The sequence below is a fragment of the Zootoca vivipara genome, chromosome 12, assembly GCF_965207765.1.
Source record: "Zootoca vivipara chromosome 12, rZooViv2.hap1.1, whole genome shotgun sequence".
NCBI lineage: Eukaryota > Metazoa > Chordata > Lepidosauria > Squamata > Lacertidae > Zootoca > Zootoca vivipara.
Window position 1 is genome coordinate 8,334,002 of NC_142595.1, and position 22,373 is coordinate 8,356,374.

Below are 22,373 nucleotides of genomic sequence, written 5' to 3' on the forward strand. Positions count from 1 at the left end.
TAATGCGCATGTGCCCCACGGACACAGGGACTGGACGAAGAGGCGGGACGTACAACCGTGCGCGCTCTCTGCCCCCCTCAACCCTCTGCCTCCTGTTCCCCTGCGGCGGCAGACCAAGATGCCGCCATCTTGGTCTGCCACCGCCTCCTCCTGACAACCCTACCTGGCCTGTGGGAGGAGCGGCGGGGCTGCGGCCTTCCCTCCCTCTCTGCGCTCGGCCGCGGGACACGATGGGAGAGCACTTTGTTTAATTGCGTTTCTGGCGCGCCCCGCCACCGAGCGCAGAAAGGGAGGGAAGGCCGTGTCCCCGTCGCACCTCTAGCGCCCGTTTTCTTAACGGGCTGAATGAGACTAGTGTGTTCATAATGCAAAAGCTGGACAGGGGCATGGTTTCAGAGGTAAACAACCTCCTGAGGAATAAGAAGTCCACTGTGATCAGAGCAGGGTTTGGGTTTAAGTTTGGGCAGAGTGGCAGCATCACAGTGAGATGGTGGCTGGGACAGAGAGCTCTCCTGTTTATGCAAAACAAAAGCTAGGATGATATAGTGGTAGTGACAAAGGTGGTGTGATGGAATTCTGTGCCATGAAAAGCTGAATTATATGTACATCCCCCCTTTGGCAGCCTCGTTCCTATTTTGCTAGTCATGGTGAGGGTCAGGCGGGGTAGTCGGGCACCCAAACCTGAACTGCAAGCATTGCAAATCTTCTGAGGTTGTACTAGACATTCCCAAGCATACTGTTGCTGACATAAAAGCGAAAGTTGCTTTAAAGTTCACACACACACACACAATCCCTGTGATACTGAGGAAACTGAATTCTACACCAATATCATTTATTCCATTCCTGAATTGAGGTATGCATGCAGCTCTGTCACAATGGGGGGGGGGAATCATAATTCTTAAGAATTGCAATATTAATAATTTCAGCAGATGTGGAATTACACATTTTTTCCCTGGATCACTGTGTCGTCATTGGAATGGCTTTGGTGTGGATTATCCAGCATGTGGGACTTTAAATTTTGCATTTTAATTCCATTGATTCCAAGCAGATTCAGGCATGGCTAGTGTCAGATCGTATCGATTGTGCATGTGCTGTACTCCAGCAGCAAGTGACAGATGTCCACAGGAAGCCTTAACTGCTGGCTTTCAGAAATAAACATCGTTCTCAGTCTTGAAAAGGACCACGTTGTTTATGTAATTTCCCACTTTAGCAACACTTAATATGTATATTTTGAGAGATTCCTAGAGAGTGTCACTGCCTCCAAATAAAAAAGGTTCTGTGCTACATTGCCAGTTGTGGAGTTTACAGAATAATCTCAGTTCAAAACAAAAACGAGCGATCTCGAAGTGCGAACCATCATTGATACATACAATACTCACTCAGGTGCTGAATGGAGCACAGTTAAGATCGGCTTGCTTGTACATCCATTTGAGTTGAAAGGTGTGGCAAAAAATTTAGAAGTTTTAAATGCAGTTTTCATAAAGGGGGGGGGGGTATAAGCATGTGTATACTGAATAATGCAAGCCACAGAATGATGACCGAGTCCCAGGAGAAAGCTACTCTGTTTTTGTTTTCCTAATAATCCTGCCACATTTCCGACAAAAATATGAGCAGCATTTAACAGCAATGAATATGAAAACTGCCATGCAACTGATCAAGAAGGCAATGACATCCAGGGAGTGATATTGGTACCAGGTCAAGTGATGGGCAGCTGCTCTCAAGTGCTTGGCACCTTTGTGGCGCATGACAAACTCAATCCAAAAGACAGCCCGGTCCAGTGGCTTTATCGGTTGGTCGTGGTGTATCCGTGACAGTCTCATTGCATTTTCCTTATATCTAGAGGATTGGGTAGAGAGAAGATAGAGAAATAAGAACAAATTAGTATAGAGCCAGAACTCAAAAGGACTGCAGTCTTTAATTGCTCCCAGGATTTAAAAACAAGTCTAACTAATGTATTATGGCAAGTAGCACAAGGAAATTAAGGGAAAACGTTCTGATTTGCCTATAACATCTTCTGGTTTTCTTAGGCAAGTGGCCTTGTGAATGTTCCAGAAACATGCCATGTGCATTTTGTAGACTGGTAGTGTCATTTGTTGCAAAAATCTGAATGAGTGGTTGACTGGCACGTGAAAAATAATAATAATAATTTATTATTTATACCCCGCCCATCTGGCCGGGTTCCCCCAGCCACTCTGGGCGGCTTCCAACAAAACATTAAAATAGAGAAATCAAACATTAAAAGCTTCCCTAAACACAGACTGAAGAGATTAACTACTGCCGCAGTGTTACTTTTGGCTCCATAACCATATACGGGGGCTGAATAGAAGAAAACAAGATACACTACTTGCCTTTCGGGGTCGTCTGCACCTCAGATTAAGGGCAAGAGGTGTTTGGGGGGCAAAAGCCTTTGAGTTCTGTAGTAGGACAAAAGTCAGAAGGTGCTAGATTCAAATGTGGTTTTGGCAAGAGAAAATGTGTCCAAGGTGGTAGAAGCAAACACTTGGAATTGTGGCAAGAAGAAGACCACAGCAGAAATGGGGTCAGGTGGGAATAGGTTTGGCTATAGAATATTAATAATATGCACTAATGATGTCTCGGCTACATTTTTCTCTTCTGAAACCTATTGCTGAAGTACCTATCTTGTTCTAGGCATGGTATAGAGAAGGCGATCTATGTCTCACTCACGTGGCGTTGTGAATGACAGTGTTCACGGCATCCACTAAGTCTTCCGTCTTCATTGTATGAATGTCCAGCTGTACAGCCATCCCCTTTGCCTTCATGTGCACAACGTTATCGGGTTGGTCAGCAAACATGGGGATCCCAACCATGGGAACACCATGGTATATAGCTTCATAAATCCCATTGGTTCCACCGTGTGTTATAAAGGCTTTCGTCTTCGGGTGTCCTGGAATGGGAAGATGGGTAAAATGTGATAAGGAATCATTCATAAATTTTCCCATCTACTTACTAAAAAAAATTTTTTTATGGCACTGCATACTTTGTGTGTGACATGCTATTTTTCCACTAGTTCCAAGACCCCAAAATGCCCAATATCACTGAAATATCTTGATTAAATTTCCCTATCCTATAAAGTCGTACCTTGGTTTTCGAACAGCTTAGTTCTCAAATGTTTTGGCTCCCGAACGCCGCAAACCCTGGAGTGACTGTTCTAGTCTGGTTTGCGAACTATTTCTGGAAGCCGAACGTCTGATGGGGTTTCCCGTGGCTGCAGGACCTTCCCCACTGTGTGCTCAAACCAAAGCGCGGCTTTCCCCCAAGCCGTGCTTTGGTTTGAGAACGTTTTGGAAGTCGAACAGACTTCCAGAACGGATTCTGTTCGACTTCCAAGGTATGACTATACTGGTTTATATCTTTGGATCACCATGATCGCCCATATTTTTCTCAACTAGTAGTCAGTTGTTGAGAAAAATATGGGCGATCATGGTAATAAAAAGATATAAACCACTAGTAGTCAGTTGGGGATGCGGGTGGCGCTGTGGGTTAAACCACAGAGCCTAGGGCTTGCCGATCAGAAGGTCGGCGGTTCAAATCCCTGCGACGGGGTGAGCTCCCGTTGCTCAGTCTCAGCTCCTGTCAACCTAGCAGTTCAAAAGCATGTCAAGTGCAAGTAGATAAATACCTTCTGGCTGGAAGGTAAACGGTGTTTCCGTGCGCTGCTCTGGTTCACCAGAAGTGGCTTAGTCATGCTGGCCACATGACCTGGACAAACACCAGCTCCCTCGGCCTATAGAGCGAGATGAGCTCGCAACCTCAGAGTCGTCCGTGACTGGACCTTACGGTCAGGGGTACCTTTACCTTTTTAGCAGTCAGTTGATACCTGCTGAGACCTCCAAACTATCACAACTCCAGCTGCTGATAACATGAGACCAGAATAATTATATTAACTTGTTGGCATCTGTCTGTCTCAAGAAACAATGGAGTGTATCTGGGAGTGAAGTCAAAGCGCTGGAAAATCACAGTGCCTACTGTGGCAGTAGAGACCAGTAACTTGTAACTGCTGCCTCCCAATGTCTGTGTTAACAGCACTGAAGTGACTTCTCTGGGGTGCAAGCCTGAGCAGTGTGTATGGAGGTCCTGGGCTGCTTAGACCCCCTTCTCAGCCTTACTGATGTGGTTCAAAGGAAAGCAGAGCAATATAGTTAATGTAAGTTATGAGTGTCTTGACCTGTGCAGCTGTCCCATACAGGGATCAATCCTGCAACTTTGCTGTTAACCAGCTCCACGTTCTAACCATCAGAGCTATCCAAAGATGACAACGCTGTAAGATCTGGACTCCATCTGATAAAAGCAGATTATTGCAGTTGATTATTGGTTACAGCATTCAAGCTTAGTCCAGTTGACCTGCAATCCTTTAATATTGCCATTCACACACACACAAAATGTGTTTCTAGAACCAAGGATTTTCAACGCTCAAGCACAAAATAGCTTTTTCTAAAGCTATTTTCACCCAAATTATGAATAGTTGGAAACTCAGGTTTTCAAATACATTTTGTGGGTTCCACAGTGCTTTGCATATGTCGTTTCCAACATGGAAATGCAGAGGATGTGTTTCTTAGCCCTTGTCAGAATGGAGCAATGAAGCCAGCATAAGTTCTCTCACCAAGAAGGTCGTTTTGTGGGATCCAGTCATAAAGTCTGGTGTTGGCTCCTAATGTGTCCGGCCTTTTTCCTTTGTAGCGCCAGAGAACCTGGGATTTGGGGTGGGGGGTGGGGGAGAGAAATGAAAGAATAATTGCAAAGATAATTGAGCTTGATGCTGGCCCACAGGTTATATTGGCCTTTTATCAACACAAAGGAAAGGAAAAAGAATAAAAGTTAAAACACTGAGCATGAATACAGCTAAAGCCAAACATTTTTTAAGCACATTGGTTAAGTATATGCTTAAATGCTCTCTATAAATACCAGCGCTTCAGCAGTTGTGGGTGTTTTTGTCTTTACACAAAAAAACAGAACCAGTTTTCTCTTTTTAAAATCTCAAATATGTGCCTATTTTAGATGGCCAACAAGACTTAAGTTCTATTCTGTTGATCTCTTAATTGATCTCTTAATATGTGGAGCCCTAGTGGAGATTGTACCCCGTCCTAGACATAATGATGTTTAATTAAAATGTGAGTATTGTAGTATACTTATTTATATTATGTCTTATATATTATGTAGCTAAACTTTCTCCTATGTTATTTTATGTCCCATACATATTGGTATTCAATGGACATTTACTCCCTTGTATCATTTCCCAGAAGAATTAGTACATCATTTGCAAAGTAACTTTTGTCTCTCGCCCACTATGTTAAAGGGAAGTGTATGTGTGTGTGTACAAATAACTTCACACACACACACACACACACACACACACAGAGAGAGAGAGAGAGAGAGAGAGAGAGAGAGAGAGAGAGAGAGAGAGAGAGAGAGAGAGCGCTTCATATTTCAGAGAAGTATAGCATCCTCAAAATATCACAAACCAAAGTCAAATGCAAAAAATAAGGTTTAAATTCCACATTTGATAGCAGCATAGATAGCAATTGCATTCAATATCCTCTCAGACATCACCATAAACTGAAATCACATAAGGGGACCATAACGACAACTTATTACTATTTATTAAATTGGTTAGTCATTTTATCTTGCCCAAGGCAACTCAGAGCAACCTACAAACGAAGCAAAGCCCAACATAGAAAACTAGAGCATTAAAATCACCCCACCCATTTCTAAAAGTCCAGAGATGGTTAAAGGGGAGCTGCCGCCACAGAAGAGACCTCACGTTGCCACTTTCCAAACTTCTCCTGGAGGGAGCACATGGAGAATGGCCTCAGATGATGATCTCATTGGTTGGTTCATATGGAGAGAGGTGCTTCTTTCAGTATTGTGGTCTTGATGTGTTTAAGGCTTTATAGGTCAAAACCCAACACTTTTAATTGGGCCTGGAAGCTAACTGGCAGCCCATGCAGTTGGACCAGGACTGGTGTTCTATGCTCAAGCCATCTTGCCATGGTGAACAACCTGGCCGCTGAATTCTACAGAGACAGCCATTTCCCACACACCCAATATGCAAGCATGTTTTTATCCATGGGAAGGCAACCTAAGGCCTGGGGGCTGAATCCGGCGCAGTCGCCTTCTAAATCCGGCCCGCAGACCCTCTGGGAATCAGTGTGTTTTTACATGAGTAGAATGTGTCCTTTTATTTAAAATGCATCTCTGGGTTATTTGTGGGGTCTGCCTGGTGTTTTTACATGAGTAGAATGTGTGCTTTTATTTAAAATGCATCTCTGCGTTATTTGTGGGGCATAGGAATTCGTTCATTATTTTTTTCAAAATATAGTCCAGCCCACCACATGGTCTGAGGGACGGTGGACCGGCCCCTTGCTGGAAAAGTTTGCTGACCCCTGTTTTTATCAGTATTAGGAACACCCTAGCCTCTCCCGCTTTCTTCCCAACTGAAGCATTGTGTTCACTTTTCCAAAGCCCAGCATACAACTTAAACAAAAACAAACAAACAAAAAACCAAACAGCACGAAGCAGGCATCCAAGAAAACATACCTTCTGTGGAAGCTGGCTGAGGGCCAATGCGATCATGTTCCCCTTTTCCTCTGTTAAGTTTTTAATCATTGAGCCCAGGGAAAAGACCACAATGCCATGTTCTCCTGAACTCTGGACAAATTTTTCCATTTCCTGTTAAAAGGCAAAAGCAATTAAAAGTAACATTCCTCTGCTGCTTGAAATGCAGACATGACTAGCTGTGGTGATCCATTTTTCTTGTTTTATGCTGTAGTAGCATCCTTAACATTGGCCATGCCGCCTGGGAAATGGGAGACCTCTTCTGCTGTAAGTAAAGCAGAGTGTCTCACCTTTGGAGCACACCAATGTCTGGAAGGCCACAGGCTCCCAACTTCTGAGAGAAAGAGAGAGAAAAGCATAACTAAAACGCAGAAGACAACAGTTGTGAGGAATTTAATGTGTGGTCCTCCAGGGATTGCTGGATTCTCTAGCTCCCCTCAGTCTCAACACTGTGGTCAATGGGCAGGAATAAGAAGAGTTGTCGCCCAACACAATCTGCAGTTCCTGCTCGGACCTCCCACCCCTGTTTTAACTGTTTGATAAGTTCTGTGTTTGACCAAAGCCAAAGAAGATTATGAGTTTAAGCTACAAAACAATGTGAAGCAATTTTTGTTTAACTTCAGTGGAATTCCATCCTTTATCATAAGGTGGCAGTGTCCCCCAGCAATACATGAAATTCATCTTCCAGTTTTTGAGAATTACCTTGAGAGATATACTACTACAGTGGTACCTCGGTTTATGAACACACAATTGGCTCCGGAAGTCTGTTCATAAACTGAAGCGAACTTTCCCATTGAAAGTAATGGAAAGTGGATTAATCTGTTCCAGATGGGTCCGCGGCGTTCGTAAACCGAAAATTCATAAACCAAGGTTCCACTGTACTACTACTACTACTACTACTACTAAATATCAGTTAATGAAGTGTTTTTGTACTACAGTGGTGCCTCGCTAGACGAATTTAATTCGTTCCACGGGTCTATTCTTATAATGGAAAATTTGTCTAGCGAATCCCATAGGAATGCATTGAATTATTTTTTTTTAAAAAAATTGCCCATAGGAACGCATTAATTGAATTTCAATGCATTCCTATGGGAAACTGCGATTCCCTAGACGAATTTTTCGTAAAACGAATTTGTCTAGCGAGGCAACCTCCGCTAGAAAAATCCTTTCTTTAAGCGAAAATTTCGTCTTACAGGGCGTTCATTAAGCTAAGCCTATGGCATTTATGATAATAAGGACAAAAACGGCTTCTCCTTCCTGTTACGGTTGTCAATCGAAGTATTAAATCTTGGGAGCATATTTTATAGCTTTATGAATTGCAGTTCATATATAGTTTTACTTTGCCTTTGTCAACTTGCCTTATTTGGCAAGCTGAATCTAATCCACATCGTGTGTGTGTGTGTGTGTGTGTGTGTGTGTGTGTATAAAAGAGAGAGAGAGAGAGAGAGAGAGAGAGAGAGAGAGAGAGAGAGAGAGAGAGAGATTGGGGAGGGAATTAAATCCCAGTAAACTGGTTGGCTGCTAAGGACCATGAATATAATAATGACAACAAGATCAATATAATACCTGGCCTAGTCTAACTTTTATCAGTTCTAAAGTCCTAAAGGGTAACTAAGGTCTTTCCTGGAGCTGCTACAATGGCCATTCCTGTCTCCTGGTCTCAAGCCTCTTTCTTGGGCCTGTGTGGTAAGAGTGGCCCTTTAGCTGCTGACTTGAGGGCCCTCCTAGCACTCTAGTGGCTCCTGAGCCCTATTCCCAGCCTTTTGCTGCACCCCACCTTGCGCTTGTCCGGGGCTTGAGTGGGACTGACCTATTTGCCCGCTCCACTTTCAGAAGCGAACGTGATGCTGGCGGGTTAATCACCTGCAGCCCCCAACTGCAATCTCTTTGCCGCTTCTAGAGAAATCTGAAATGGATTGCAACCCAGACCATAATCACACACCCCACATAAACATGTCTCTGCACAAGCTCCACTGGGATGAACACAAGAGTGTGTCCTCTGTGTCAGATCTGTCCACCTTCCAGGCTTCCACTCTGAATGTCACCCCTGAATTTGCCCCTTGATAAACCTTCAGATAGGGATGCTATGAAACCACCACCTGCCTGAGATTTGGAGTTGATATTCAGAGCAAGCCCATGAAAGAAAGCCATGCCTCCTCCACATATACGTAATTAAGCATCCCTAACTTGTAACTTGAGGGACCCAGGTGGCGCTGTGGTTAAACCACTGAGCCTAGGGCTTGCTGATCAGAAGGTCGGCGGTTCGAATCCCTGTGACGGGGTGAGCTCCCGTTGCTTGGTCCCAGCTCCTGCCAACCTAGCAGTTCGAAAGCACGTCAAAATGCAAGTAGATAAATAGGAACCGCTACAGCGGGAAGGTAAACGGCGTTTCCATGTGCTGCTCTGGTTTGCCAGAAGCGGCTTTGTCATGCTGGCCACATGACCTGGAAGCTATACGCCGGCTCCCTCGGCCAATAATGCGAGATGAGCGCTCAACCTCAGAGTCGGTCACGACTGGACCTAATGGTCAGGGGTTCCTTTACCTTTACCTTTAAACCTTCAGATAGGGATGCTATGAAACCACTACCTCAGATTTGGAGTTGATATTCAGAGCAAGCCCATGAAAGAAAGCCATGCCTCCTCCACATATATGTAATTAAGCACCCCTAACTTGTAACTTATGGTGCTGGAAGAGATTCTTGAGAGTCCCATGGACTGCAAGAAGATCAAACCTATTAATTCTTAAAGAAATCAGCCCTGAGCGCTCACTGGAAGGACAGATCCTGAAGCTGAGGCTCCAATACTTTGGCCACCTCATGAGAAGAGAAGACTCCCTGGAAAATACCCTGATGTTGGGAAAGATTGAGGGCACAAGGAGAAGGGGACGACAGAGGACGAGATGGTTGGACAGTGTTCTCGAAGCTACCAACATGAGTCTGACCAGACTGCGGGAGGTAGTGGAAGACAGGAGTGCCTGGCGTGCTCTGGTCCATGGGGTCACGAAGAGTCGGACACGACTAAACAACAACAGAAGAAACTTGTCCTCGCCACCACACGTCCTCCCCTTTCCTGGTGGTGTTTTGAAGGAGAACCGGGCACAATTACCATGACCAGTTGTCGGACAAAGGAGGGAATTACCTCTGGCAAAGGCTTGGCTGGCTGGCAGTGCAGACCCCCCACAAACTCAAAATTGGGTAGGAAAGGCCGCGGGAATTCAAAGTCCCAGTAGGTGCGAATCAACCAGATCTCCGCTTTCCCCATCACTTCACATAATGTTGTGGGTCTCCCTGTTGAACGAGGAAAAGGAATGGGGTTAAATTCAGCTCCACTTTTCTTCCCAGATTCAACTGCTTTGGCAAACTTGCTTCCAGAAATACTGTGGTTCAGCTGTGCATGGTGCACCTGAAGAAAAGAAGAAAATAAACGTGCACACCCAAGCTTACTGTTGCATAATAGCTGAAAGAACCCACTGCTCCAAAGTCAGGGTTGGTAGCTGAAGGAACATCCCTGTTGCTTCCAATCTGCTTAGATCAGCTTCCCCCAATCTGGCTCCTTCCTGAAATTTTGGACTACAGTGTCTGCACTGACTGGGGCTGATGGGAATTGTAGTCCAAAACCTCTGGAGGGAAGCAGGCTGAGGGAGGCTGGCTGAAGCTTCATTTCTCAGGGCTTTTGAGACCTTATGGGCAAATTCTCAATGACCCAGTAGGAAAGAGTTTGAAATGAACCACCTTGAATATTTATTTATTTTAAGAAAAGAGGAAAAAGAAACACTTAATATTGAAAAGGAAACACTCCGTTTATTTTTGAGGAAGAACCACTTCCTGCTCACAGGCCATTCCCATACAGGTAAAACTCAGAAAATTAGAATATCATTGAAAAGTGCATTTATTACACAACTTAAAAGGTGAAACCAATATATGAGATAGATGTATGACATGCAAAGCAAGATATGTCAAGCCTTTATACGTTGTAATTGTAATTATTTGTCATTAGGCGGGTCAATTATAAATGGAATGTAATTAATGAAATGTAAGAGCAATGTTTATTTTTGTATTATTGTAACTATTTGTTTTATTACTGTGGAATTTCCAAAAGAAAGCATTTGTAAAAATTAAAAGAAAAATAAATAATAATAAGTTGCATTACTGAAATAAATGCACTTTTCGACGATACTCCAATTTTCCGAGTTTCACCTGTATAGTTGTTGTCTTCCACTGCCCCAATTCTGTCATATTTCTCCCATTCTTCCACTACCAAATACATTCCCAGTGCCCTCCTGTGCTTACGATGAAAGCAAAAGAGGAGCAATGCAGGATCAGACCCAAGTCCATTTAACCCAGCCTGGTGTTTGCAGCAGTGGCTAGGCAGATCTGCTTCTAGCAAGTTTCCAAGCTGGACATGAAGGCAATGTCTCTCTGCTTCCCTCTCTTCTTTCCCAGCACCTGGTGCTCAGGGATATATATACTGCCTCCAAACAATTGGTTGTTCATTGAGGAGGGCTGAGTTAGCCTTCACATCTCTTTGGTTACCCTTTTTAAAATGCATCCCTCAAGAGTCCAGCATCTTGGTTGGCAGGTTTCAGGAGCCGGTCGGCAATAAATCACACGGCGTCCATAAAGTTAACTCTCTATTCAAGGAAACGTGGTCGGCTTAGGAGGCCAGGCCAACTGAGCACAGCAACTCTTCCCGGTAGATCTTGCCCCTATGAAGCAGTTCTCTTCTGTGTGTCCCCACCTTCCCCAACAGCTCCCAAAGTCGTCTCCTCCCCTGGGTACTTTCCAACCAATCTGAGAATCCACCGGCATGCCTATCTTTGCCCCGCCCTCTTCATACTTCTTGTTCAGGGAGACCGGGGTGCGGGGGTGGGGGAAGCTGGTCACAGCAGGAAGGGGAGACCCTTTAGTTTCTTCAGCAGCCGGCCTCACCTCTGCTTCATGGTCTTCCCCTTCTCTAGCCTCCACTTCTGCCTCAGAGTCTGAACTGCACTCTGCCACAGCCTCTTCCTGCTCACTAAACCCTGTTGCCTCTTCAGCTTCCAACACCTCCTCCTCCCAGTCTGCTCCCTCTTCTCCCTCTAACCGCTCACTGTCTTCCCACCATCAATCCCTGGGCTCTGAACCTTCTTCCTTTGGGGGTTCCCCAGCTGGTGCCTCCCACCCCTCCTCTGCTTCCAGCCAGTCCATGACACCAGCCACAGCATCCACATTATCACATGAACAGGAAACCAGAACCAGGAGACCTTGCTGCCACTTGGCTGCTCCCCTGCTGCTGCCAGCAGGTAAACAAACCCAGAAGGGGATAGTGGCTCAGTGTTACTGGGATCACAAGTCAGCCTCGAACTGCTGCTTGTTACTGGTTTTATGACTCTTGGCTTGTTGGGCAAAACAAATCAAGTAAAATGGTATGAGCCATTGTTGCTGATGCCATGCATATTTCTCTGTCCAGCTATCATCTGTGGTCAAACAGGTTTTGCAATCTTTTTTCCTTGTGCTTCAAAGCCCCACAAATCAACAGTAAACAACAGCAGCACCCTGCTGGCCAAATATGATACCATTTTCAACTTTTGGGGGTGGAAGCATCAGAAGATAGGGTCCATCTAGCTGAATTCTGTCTGCACTGACTGGCAAGGGCTGTCCAGGGGTCTCTCACACACCTACCTGGAGATGCTGAGGACTTTCTGTATGCAAACCCCATGTTCTACCACTGAGCCACAGCCTGCCCCAGAGCATCTGCCCGTAACTTTGGATAAATAAAACTCTGGCACCTCTGAAGAACAAAAGCCCTAAAGTTTGCCTACACCAGTGATGGGCAACCTTTTGAGCTTGGTGTGTCAATATTTGCCAAAAAACCGAGCATAACTCGGGTGGTGTGTCACTTCGAGAAAAAAACACCATAATTTCACGACATTTATAGTTTAAATAACAAAAATGTATAATTTTAATATATAACTGTGTTTAATAAACCAAAAACTCATTATTTAACCAAACCAAACCAAACTGTGTTTTAATAAACCAAAAAAAACCCCTTATTTATCACAAAGTGCCCAGAGTTGTTGAGCTTTGGGGGGGGGAGCTGCTAACCAAAGTTTTGGAGGTTTTTTGGGGTGTGTGATCAAAAGTTGCTTTGCTTTTGGGGGGGGAGAGAACAGAAATAAATGACGAATAATACCTTCGCTGGAACTAACACGCAGGACTGACATAGTCTGCCAAAGCGTCAAAAAACCCAGCACAGAACGGGTTAAAAAATGAATGCTGTTACACCCAATCATAGTCTGCCAAAGCGCCAGAAAAAACAGCACAGAAAGGGTTAAAAAACCAATCTCTGGCTACCAGCAACAGCGGAGACAAGCTGTAGTAGGAGGAGCGGGAGAACAAATGGGGGGGGATGACAACAACAGCGCGAATGGGCCGATGGGGCGCATGCCAGCAGTGTGTCACGTCTGACATGTGTGTCATAGGTTCACCATCACTGGCCTACACTTACCTAAAATCTCGCTGTAATATCGATCCCACCCACTTGCCAAGCAATACAGGAAAAATCCATCATTGTAAGCATAGAAGAGGAAATTTTTCATCCTCTCCACAAAGCACATCCTGTCACTCATCCCTCCAGTGCTGGCAGCAACATAGGAAGGAGGAGCTGGTAGTTGTCCACAGAGCCTCTCCATGCTGTTGCCCTCTGAGAACCGGAAAGTGTACAGAAAGGGGATTCCCAGCAACTCGGCCACCAGGTCACCGCAAGGTGTCAGCGGGTCTGAGATGAGGACGTTAAAGTCCTCCTTCCTCAGCCTCGCTACCAGCGTCTCATTGTGGAAAATGCTGTCGCAGACCTGTTTAGACATTTCTTCGAAGGAAGCAACTAATTCGCTCATCTTCTGCATAGCTTTCCAAAAGGAGAGTGTGGGCAACTCGTACGTCGCTACATTCAGGAATTTCTCCATTTCAGCCAACACCTCCTCTTTGGTGAAGGTCACAGGCAGGACCTCAATGCGGTAAGAGGAAGACAAGGCCTCTTTCAGATCGATCAAGAAAGTGGCTGAGGGTATCAACACGGTCACTGAGTGGCCCCTCGAGGTCAGCTCATTGAGCATTATCTTTATGTTAATCCAGTGGCTGCCATCTGTGGGCCAGACAAGCACTTTCCCACCAGAACTGGCGCCCCAACAGCACACTTGTAGCCAGAAGAGGATGAGAAGCTTCTGTCCCTGCATAGCCGCAAACAGAAACATTTCCCCAGCAGAGTGACAATGACCCCAGCTGACGATTGCACAATTAAATCATGAGTTTATTTGCCCAGCCCTAAGCAGAGCAAAGATCCTTTATGCGGTGTGTATCAATGGCATGTAACAAATCCCGGAATGGACTGCTTCAATGCAGTTGTACCTTGGTTCTCGAATTTAATCCATTCCGGGAGTCCGTTTGACTCCTGAAATGGTTCCAGAACCAAGGCGTGGCTTCCTGCAGCCAATCAGAAGCCATGGAAGCCAGGCTGGACATTCGGCTTCCAAAAAATGTCCGAAAATTGGAACAATCACTTCTGATTTGCGATCTTTCAGGAGCCAAAACGTTAGAGCTTAAAGGCATTCAGCTTCCGAGGTTCGACTGTAAAGGCTATTCAAAAAGATAACGTCAAGTCACTCCCTCTACTAGATTCTTCATGTAATATACAACTCATTTCTGAAACTAGGCTCCCATTCACAAAAGGCAGGAAATAGAATGGAAACCTCATAATTGATTGAGTTAATTGTGATAGCTCAGCTGGTAGAGCATGAGATTCTTCATCTCAGGGCCGTGGGTTTGAGCTCTTTGTTGGGCAAAAGATCCCTGCATGGCATTGTGGGATTTGTTCATCCGTTTAAAATATTTCTCACCCGCTTTTCATTGCTGCACTGCTGCAGGCAGTCTCATAGTGGGGAACAATACTTAAAACAGAACCAATACAATAAGACACAGCTAAATATATCATTCCAATAGCTGGCTCGGCCACGCATTGCTGTGGCTTATCCATGTGATTCCCCCAACCCTGTGCCGATCCATGACGTATCCCGCCCCCTCCTCCCCCCACCCCGGCTCATCCCTGTGATTGGTTCCACCGTGTCCTGACCTATCCTGTCCCCTCCTCCCCCCCACCCCCACCCAGGCAACTCAGTACCTCCATTTGGCCTAGTCTTTAAAGGCTTCAGCCTAGTATGTAAATAGGAGCTGAGGTGCTGTTGAGAGGGAAGGTTTTATAGTTGCAGTACCAGTGTAACCACCGCTAGAGGGTGCTGGTTTGCAACCTGGTTCTTTTTCCCAGCATGCATTTTCGTCTGAGTGGTGTGTTTTGAAATACGGGGTTTGTGTTTGTTTTTTTAACTGGCACAGGTGTGACATCTGTCTTTGCAAATGGTATGGGGTCACTCTCACATTTGCATGTGGCGTTGTGTCAAAATTTGAACACTATGGGGCTGCATCCCATCTGGTTCTTCCACACTGAGCCTCTCTCCACCTTCTCTGCCACATCAGACCACTAAAAAGGTCCTGACTTCACCGCTTGATAATGCCTCCTCACCCTACACTTCCATTCCACCCCAAACCAACTTCCAGTCCCACAAGCCACTGTACAGAATGGAACAGAGCAGTCTGGTACCACCCTTCTCTGAATTTTGCCATGCACTTATTGGCTCAAACCATACATAAAATATGCATTTAAGATGTGTAAAATGTGGGCAAGAATTTGTAAAATTTGGGCAGCATTTGACCAGAAATTACGTTAAAAAAATGGCTATACCATTAAAATTGCACTTTAATGTTAAATATTGATGCGCTTTACCATTTTCTCTAGTTGCCTTTCTGCACTGTTGTTTTGTTCAGTGGAGAGGTGGGGTTGTATCTGATGCTGGTCCTTCTCAGAATGTAATGAATGGACATGGCTAGCTTAGGTCTGTTAATTTCAGTCTGAGTAGGACTAGCACTGGTTATACCACCAGGAGTCTAATTTTAGGTTAGATGGCTGCAATGCATGATATGTGGGGCTCCTTTGAAGATGGTTTGAAAACTGCAGCCAGTGCAAAATTCTGTGGTCAGGGGCAAGATTATCTGAACACATAACACCAGGGCTGGACTGGGTACCAATTCGTTTCTGGGCCCAATTCAATGTGTTGGTTTTGACCTGTAAAGGGAGATGCAGAGAGTGGGACATGAGAACAAGCCTTCTCGGTGGTGGAATGCTCTGTTTGTGGAATACTCTGCCCAGGAAGGCAAGCCTAACACCATCACTATCCCTGCTTGGTTGCCTGAATCCCCATTCCATCTCCCCCTTCCACTCTAGTACTGGAGCATAGCTGCCAAGTCTCCCGTATTCCCCGGGAAACCCCCGTTTTTCCAGCTGTTCCCAGCCGAAAAAACTGATTTTTTTTGTTTTCCCCCGGTTTATTCTGGCGTGATGGCCATTTTGGAACTGGACGGAGCATGCTCAGAAGCGACTTTTGATGCTGCTGTGCCCAGTTCCAAAATGGCTGCAGCGTGACTTCTGGTGCGGCGGCCATTTTCGAACTGGGCAGAGCAGCATCAAAAGTCGCTTCTGAGCATGTTCCGCCCAGTTCCAAAATGGTGGCAGCGCTACTTCCGGTCTGCTACTTCCGGTCCGATCCCTTATTTTTCCGGCAGGAACTTGGCAGGTATGTACTGGAGCTAGACTGGGTGGAAGGACCAGGCAAAACAGAGAGCGAAGCAATATAACAGACATGTATCCATGCATCAGAACTTACTGGTGCAGATGTCAAAAGTACAGCAACCGAAACTCAGAGCAGGACCTTACCTAGAACATCGCTATAGAACTTATGCCAGTCTTTATAGACAACATGATGGAAAAAGACATCTTGTGAGAGGTAGAAGAGCATGTTTTGGAGCCGCTCCTTGAAGCACATCCTGTCTGTTAGTGCATTCATGCTTGCAGGAACATAGGATGGGGGAGCTGGCATTCCCCCACAAAGACGCTCCACTGTGTTTCCCGCTGAGAATCGATAGGTGTATATAAATGGAATCTGGAGCTTCTGAGCCAACAGCTCCGCACAAGGAAATAGTGGGTCTGAAAGGAGAACATCGAAACCGGCTGATTCCATCTTCTCCAGCAGCTTCTCATTCGTCACAGCCATCTGACAGAACGTTTTCTGCCGATACATCGTCGTAGTTATGATGTCTGACAACTTGTTGAAAAACTCCCAGTAAGACAGTTCATGAATATCATACGTCATCAGATATAGCATGTTCTGCAGCAGGTCTTCCATTTCTGCCTTTGAGAACGGAGTAGAGATCACTTCTATCTGGAAAGGGGAAGGTTCACTGGGGTCAATTGTCCGGAAGAACGAAGGCAGGAGCACAGTCACTCGGTGGCCTCTGGCGGTGAGCTCATTCGTGATGGATTTCATATTGATCCAGTGGCTGTCATCTGCTGGCCAGACGAGGACGTTCCCACTGGAGGCTGAGCCCCAAAAGAACACCCAGACCATGGAAAACACCGGCAGCCATTTTGCAGCCATTGCGTCCTGGCTTGATTCAGAGAGATCCAAGGTGGTTTTGACAGGCTGGGCTAATGCAGGGCACTCCTGTAACCTGTGCTACAAGCGCTCCACCCTGTTTCACCTTTGGCATACTTTGGCACAGAGTTCGTCAAAGCAAAGATGGTTTTCTGCTACAGCAAAACCCTGTTACGGATGACATAGCATGATTCTGTCGAAAGGTGGGTTCATGATTGTTACTCCGCCTACAGCAAGTTGCGAAACAGCCTCTCTGCTCAATGTACACTTTTGTCTGTCTTACTAGGAATTACTCTCAGGTAACCTCCCCATGTGTGCGGACCCAGGTGGCGCTGTGGGTTAAACCACTGAGACTAGGGCTTGCTGCTCAGAAGGTCAGCGGTTTGAATCCCTGTGACGGGGTGAGCTCCTGTTCCTGTTGCTCGGTCCCAGCTCCTGCCAACCTAGCAGTTCGAAAGCACATCAAAATGCAAGTAGATAAATAGGAACCACTACAGCGGGAAGGTAAACGGCATTTCCGTGTGCTGCTCTGGTTCGCCAGAAGTGGCTTTGTCATGCTGGCCACATGACCTGGAAGCTGTACGCCGGCTCCCTCGGCCAATAATGCGAGATGAGCGCGCAACCCCAGAGTCGGTCATGACTGGACCTAATGGTCAGGGGTCCCTTTACCTTTACCTTTAACCTCCCCATGTGGTTCATAATATTCTCACACAAAACTTGAAGCAAGTGAAATGGGTTTCCTTATGAGCACAGGATTGGAGAAACGTTTTTTGCTTGTGGGAACATAGTTTCTTCTGGTCAACTGTGAACAGTGGCAGATTGAGGGCAGCATGGCCAGTTTCCCCACCCTGGGCCCCATGCCAAGGGGGGCATCGCAGGGCTTTGCAGCTATGGCGTAATGCACATGCAGAATGGAAGGCTGGAGGTGGGGGGGGTTGTGATGGATTTTGGCCTCTCAGAGGGCGCCACTGAAATTGGAAAGACCAAAGTTCTCTCCTACCGTAAACATCAGCCTCGAGTGCAAAGGCACCTGCCATTTTAAAAGAAAATGGTTGATATTTAACAAAGTCCTGCCCAGAGTAGACTCACTGATATTAAAGAATCTAAGGTAGTCTATCATGTCCATTAAGCTCAATAGGTCTACTCTGAGTAGGGCTAGTTCTAAAAATCTCTGGCAACCCAATATCCTTTGTTGCTGAGGTGCTAGGGCCATTCCCAGTGGCTCTGATGACCTCTAAAACAGGGATTTGGCAAGGCTTACCGGGCATGGGCCAGATCACTCCCACGGAGATCCTCCATGGGCCGGGCCGGCGCAGCGCCACTTTGGAAATCACTTCTGCGCATGCCCAGACCGCCAGATGCCGAAGATTGTTCCTGCGTGGAAGCAATTGTCGGCCTCTGGGCATGTGCAGAAGCGATTTCTGGTGCTGTGGACATGCGGAGATGCAATTTCCAGCATCTGGGCATGCGCAGAAGCAATTTCCGGAGCCACAGAAGAGAGTCCCCACGTCGTGCTGTGCCAGTTTAGTGCAGCGTGGCGTGGGGACTCGCTGAGTGGGCCGCTCATGAGCCGGTTAAACGACCCTCATGGACCGCTTCCGGCCCATGGGCCTTAGGTTGTCGACCTCTGCTCTAAAGCCTACAATTAGACACATGGAGAGTGTTTCTCGCATACCCAGGTGGGGAGATGCATGCCAAGACAGAGATGGCTCTTGACCAAGATGGCATTCTCCTGCAGTTTCATGCAGCAGGTGAGGATGCATGTGGGGTGCTAGTAGTTAAATGAAACAGTGTCAACTGCTAAGGGATACTGTGCAAGGAACAAGATTGTGTGGGTTTCACAAGGCAGGTTTTGTATTGTCTCCAGTTAGTTACATCAATAGGGTAAGGGGTAGCCTTGGGTGAAGAAATGTCAAGGGTAAGGATTCGCTCCTGCTCTCCCTCCCTCACTTGGGGTGATGCCTCTGCCAGAGAAGGATGCAGCGGTGGCAGGCTGCCCCCTTGAGCCTGTAAAGATGAGCAGGTCCTCAGGCGATGGGAGGTCGCTCATTGCTGGGCTGCCAAGTATAGGAAAATCCTGGCTGGCACATAAGGGCACCCCTCTCTCTACCTTGTCCTGAGCCTAGCACCTTCCAACTCAGGTGGAGTGTCTTTCCCCCTCCTGTCCACACCAGCACCTCCTGCATTCTTTTACGCTCCACCTCCTGTGCCTCATCAGACCACTGAAAATGGTCCTGACTTCACCAGTCTACAATGCCTCCTCGCCCCGTCAGAGCGCTTTGCGGCTTCAGCTAGCAGCTAGGGAGGATCGCTGTAGGAGGGTGACAGGAGAAGGTAGGGATGCCTGACAGTCTCAATTGGTCCATGTGGACGAAACCAATTCACGCTTTCACAAACCGCAGCACAGAATGGAACAGAACAGCTAGAGTCAGATATTGTATCACACCTCTCAGAATTCCGTCATGTAGCTTTTGGCTCAAACAAGGCATAAAATACTTGTTTTTAAATTGTAACCTAAAATGTGGGCGACGGATACATGAAATACAAGCAGACGTCATGTGAAATGGTAACAATGTGCATCTTTGCTTGCATTTTAGTGTGATATATCCACAAATTAAAAACAAAAGCAAAACCTTACTCACATTTCTGCACTGTTCTTCTACAAAGTGGGGATGCAGAGTTCAATCTTAGCATCAGAAAGAGACGTACAGGTAAGGGGAGCTGAAACAGGTGTTTCCCTTGCACTAGCTTCATAGCCCATGCTCAGTTGCCTAAATTCTGCTGCCCATGCCATCTCCCACCTCAATACTGGAGCTGGACTGGGTGATGGACCAGGCAAAAAAGAGGAAAATCACAGCACAGAAATGTGTATGTGAAACAAAACGTTTTGATGTTGATGTCAAAAATACAATGACCAGAACTAGGAGTGAGCTCTTACCTAGAACATCACTATAGAACTTATCCCAGCCTTTATATTGAATGTGCTGGAATAAGAAATCTTGGAAGAGGTAAAAGAGCAGGTTTCGGACCCGCTCCACGAAGGACATCCTGTCTGTTAGTTCCCCTGTGCTAGCAGGCACATAGGATGGAGGAGCTGGCATACATCCACACAGACGCTCCACTGTGTATCCAAAAGAGAATCGATAGGTGTATATAAATGGAATCTGGAGCTTCTGAGCCAACAGCTCCGCACAAGGAATGAGTGGATCTGAAAGCAGAACATCGAAACCAGCTGACTCCATCTTCTCCAGCAGTTTCTCATTTGTCACAGCTATATGACAGACCGTTTTGTATCGATCCATCACATTTGTTACTAAGGCATCCAGCTTGCTGAAAAACTCCCAGGAGGAAAGTTCTCGAATCCCATAAGTGCACAGATGTATGTAGTCCTGCAGCAGATCTTCCATCTCTGCCTTTGAGAACGGAGCAGATATCACTTCTATCTGGAAAGGGGAAGGTTCACTGGGGTCAATTATCCGGAAGAACGAAGGCAGGACCACAGTCACTCGGTGGCCTCTGGCTGTGAGCTCATTCATGATGAACTTCAAATTGATCCAGTGGCTGTCGTCGGCTGGCCAGATGAGGACATTCCCACTGGAGGCTGAGCCCCAAAAGAACACCCAAATCATGGAAAACACCGGCAGCCATTTTGCAGCCATTGCGTCCTGGCTTTCTTCCACTTGATTCAGGGCGATCAAAGGTTACTGTGACAGGCTAAACTTGTTCAGAGCACTCCTGATTTTCACAGCTCTCCCCCCCTGCTTAAACTTTGCCGCTCTTTGGCACAGAGACTATCCAGGAAAAGAAGGTTCTCTGCCGCAGGAAAATCCTGCTGTGGATAACATAGCATAGTTCTTTTCAAATCCAAACTCCTCCTACAGCAAGTAACAAAACAGGTTCTCTGCTCAGTGGACTAGTTTGTTTATTTCTCCAGGAATAACTCTGAATGAGTCACCCAATGCCTTCAGCTAAACTCTCCATATGGCCCATAATATTCACACCTAGAGCTCGAAGCATATGAAATTGTTTGCCTGTAACTCAGGAGCGGAGAAACTGCCAATATTTAGGACAAGGGAAAAGTTGTGGAAAGCAGATTTGAAATCTACTGCCTGTTACACATTAAAGGAAAACTATTTGGAAATGATATACAGATGGGAAATGATATACAGATGATATACGAACTGCCAACCTAGCAGTTCGAAAGCACATCAAAATGCAAATAAATAAATAAATAAATAAATAAATAAATAAATAAATAGGAACCGCTATAGCGGGAAGGTAAACCGCCTTTCAATGTGCTGCTCTGGTTTGCCAGAAGCGGCTTTGTCATGCTGGCCACATGACCTGGAAGCTATATGCCGGCTCCCTCGGCCAATAATGCGAGATGAGCGCGCAACCCCAGAGTCGGTCATGACTGGACCTAATGGTCAAGGGTCCCTTTACCTTTATACAGATGGTAAAGGTAAATGTAAAGGGTCCCCTGACCATCAGGTCCAGTTGCGGCGCTCATCTCGCTCTATAGGCCGAGGGAGCCGGCGTTTGTCCGCAGACAGCTTCCGGGTCATGTGGCCAGCATGACAAAGCTGCTTCTGGCGAACCAGAGCAGCACACGGAAACGCCGTTTACCTTCCTGCCGGAGTGGTCCCTATTTATCTACTTGCACTTTGATGTGCTTTCGAACTGCTAGGTTGGCAGGAGCTGGGACCGAGCAACGGGAGCTCACCCCGTTGCAGGGATTCGAACTGCCGACCTTCTGATCAGCAAGCTCTAGACTCTGTGGTTTAACCCACAGCGCCACCTGGGTCCCAGATGGTATTTAACACCTAATAAATTGGCTGAGATGTACAAGACTGTATCAAATTAATGTTGGAAATGCAAACAGTCCAAAGGGTGTTGTTTTTTCCACACGTGGTGGACTTGTAAAAAAGCAACAGGCTTTTGGGAAATGATACACAATGAATTGAAAAAGATATTTAAAAGAGTCACCATCCAAAAGCCAGAGTCACTTCTTTGGGAAATGATAGGGGCAAAGGTCTCCAAAAAGTTGGTTAGATTGTTTATGTATACTACCTCTGCAGCCAGAATATTGTATGCGCAGAAATGGAAAGAAAAAGAAGGAGTGGGCTTTAAAACTATTGGATTATATATATGGAGATGACAAATTTGATGGCAAAAATAAGAGACCCAAAAGACGAAATGTTTGTGAAAGAGTGGAGACCCTTTTCAGATTATCTGAGGAAAATATTATAGTCAAATGAAAGTGCAGCCAGGGCTGAGAATT

General features: G+C 46.1%; 1 protein-coding gene across 4 annotated transcripts in view; it reads right to left on the reverse strand.

Annotated features, from left to right (window-relative positions):
• Positions 1–815: 815 nt before the first annotated feature.
• Positions 816–22,373, reverse strand: part of LOC118095005 (UDP-glucuronosyltransferase 2A2) — a 28,266-nt gene continuing 6,708 nt past the window's right edge. The window contains exons 1-6 of one of the 4 annotated variants that reach the window (XM_035135846.3): positions 20,031–20,982; positions 9,712–9,860; positions 6,556–6,687; positions 4,622–4,709; positions 2,686–2,905; positions 816–1,836 (exon numbers count right to left, since the gene is read on the reverse strand). In XM_035135846.3, the coding sequence (XP_034991737.3) occupies positions 1,557–1,836; positions 2,686–2,905; positions 4,622–4,709; positions 6,556–6,687; positions 9,712–9,860; positions 20,031–20,751 (1,590 nt within the window). In that variant the 5' untranslated portion in view covers positions 20,752–20,982 and the 3' untranslated portion in view covers positions 816–1,556. Of the gene's footprint in view, positions 1,837–2,685; positions 2,906–4,621; positions 4,710–6,555; positions 6,688–9,711; positions 9,861–13,059; positions 13,820–16,374; positions 17,141–20,030; positions 20,983–22,373 lie in introns of those variants that run through there. The other 3 variants (XM_035135847.3, XM_035135844.3, XM_035135845.3) reach the window with 3 other exon arrangements.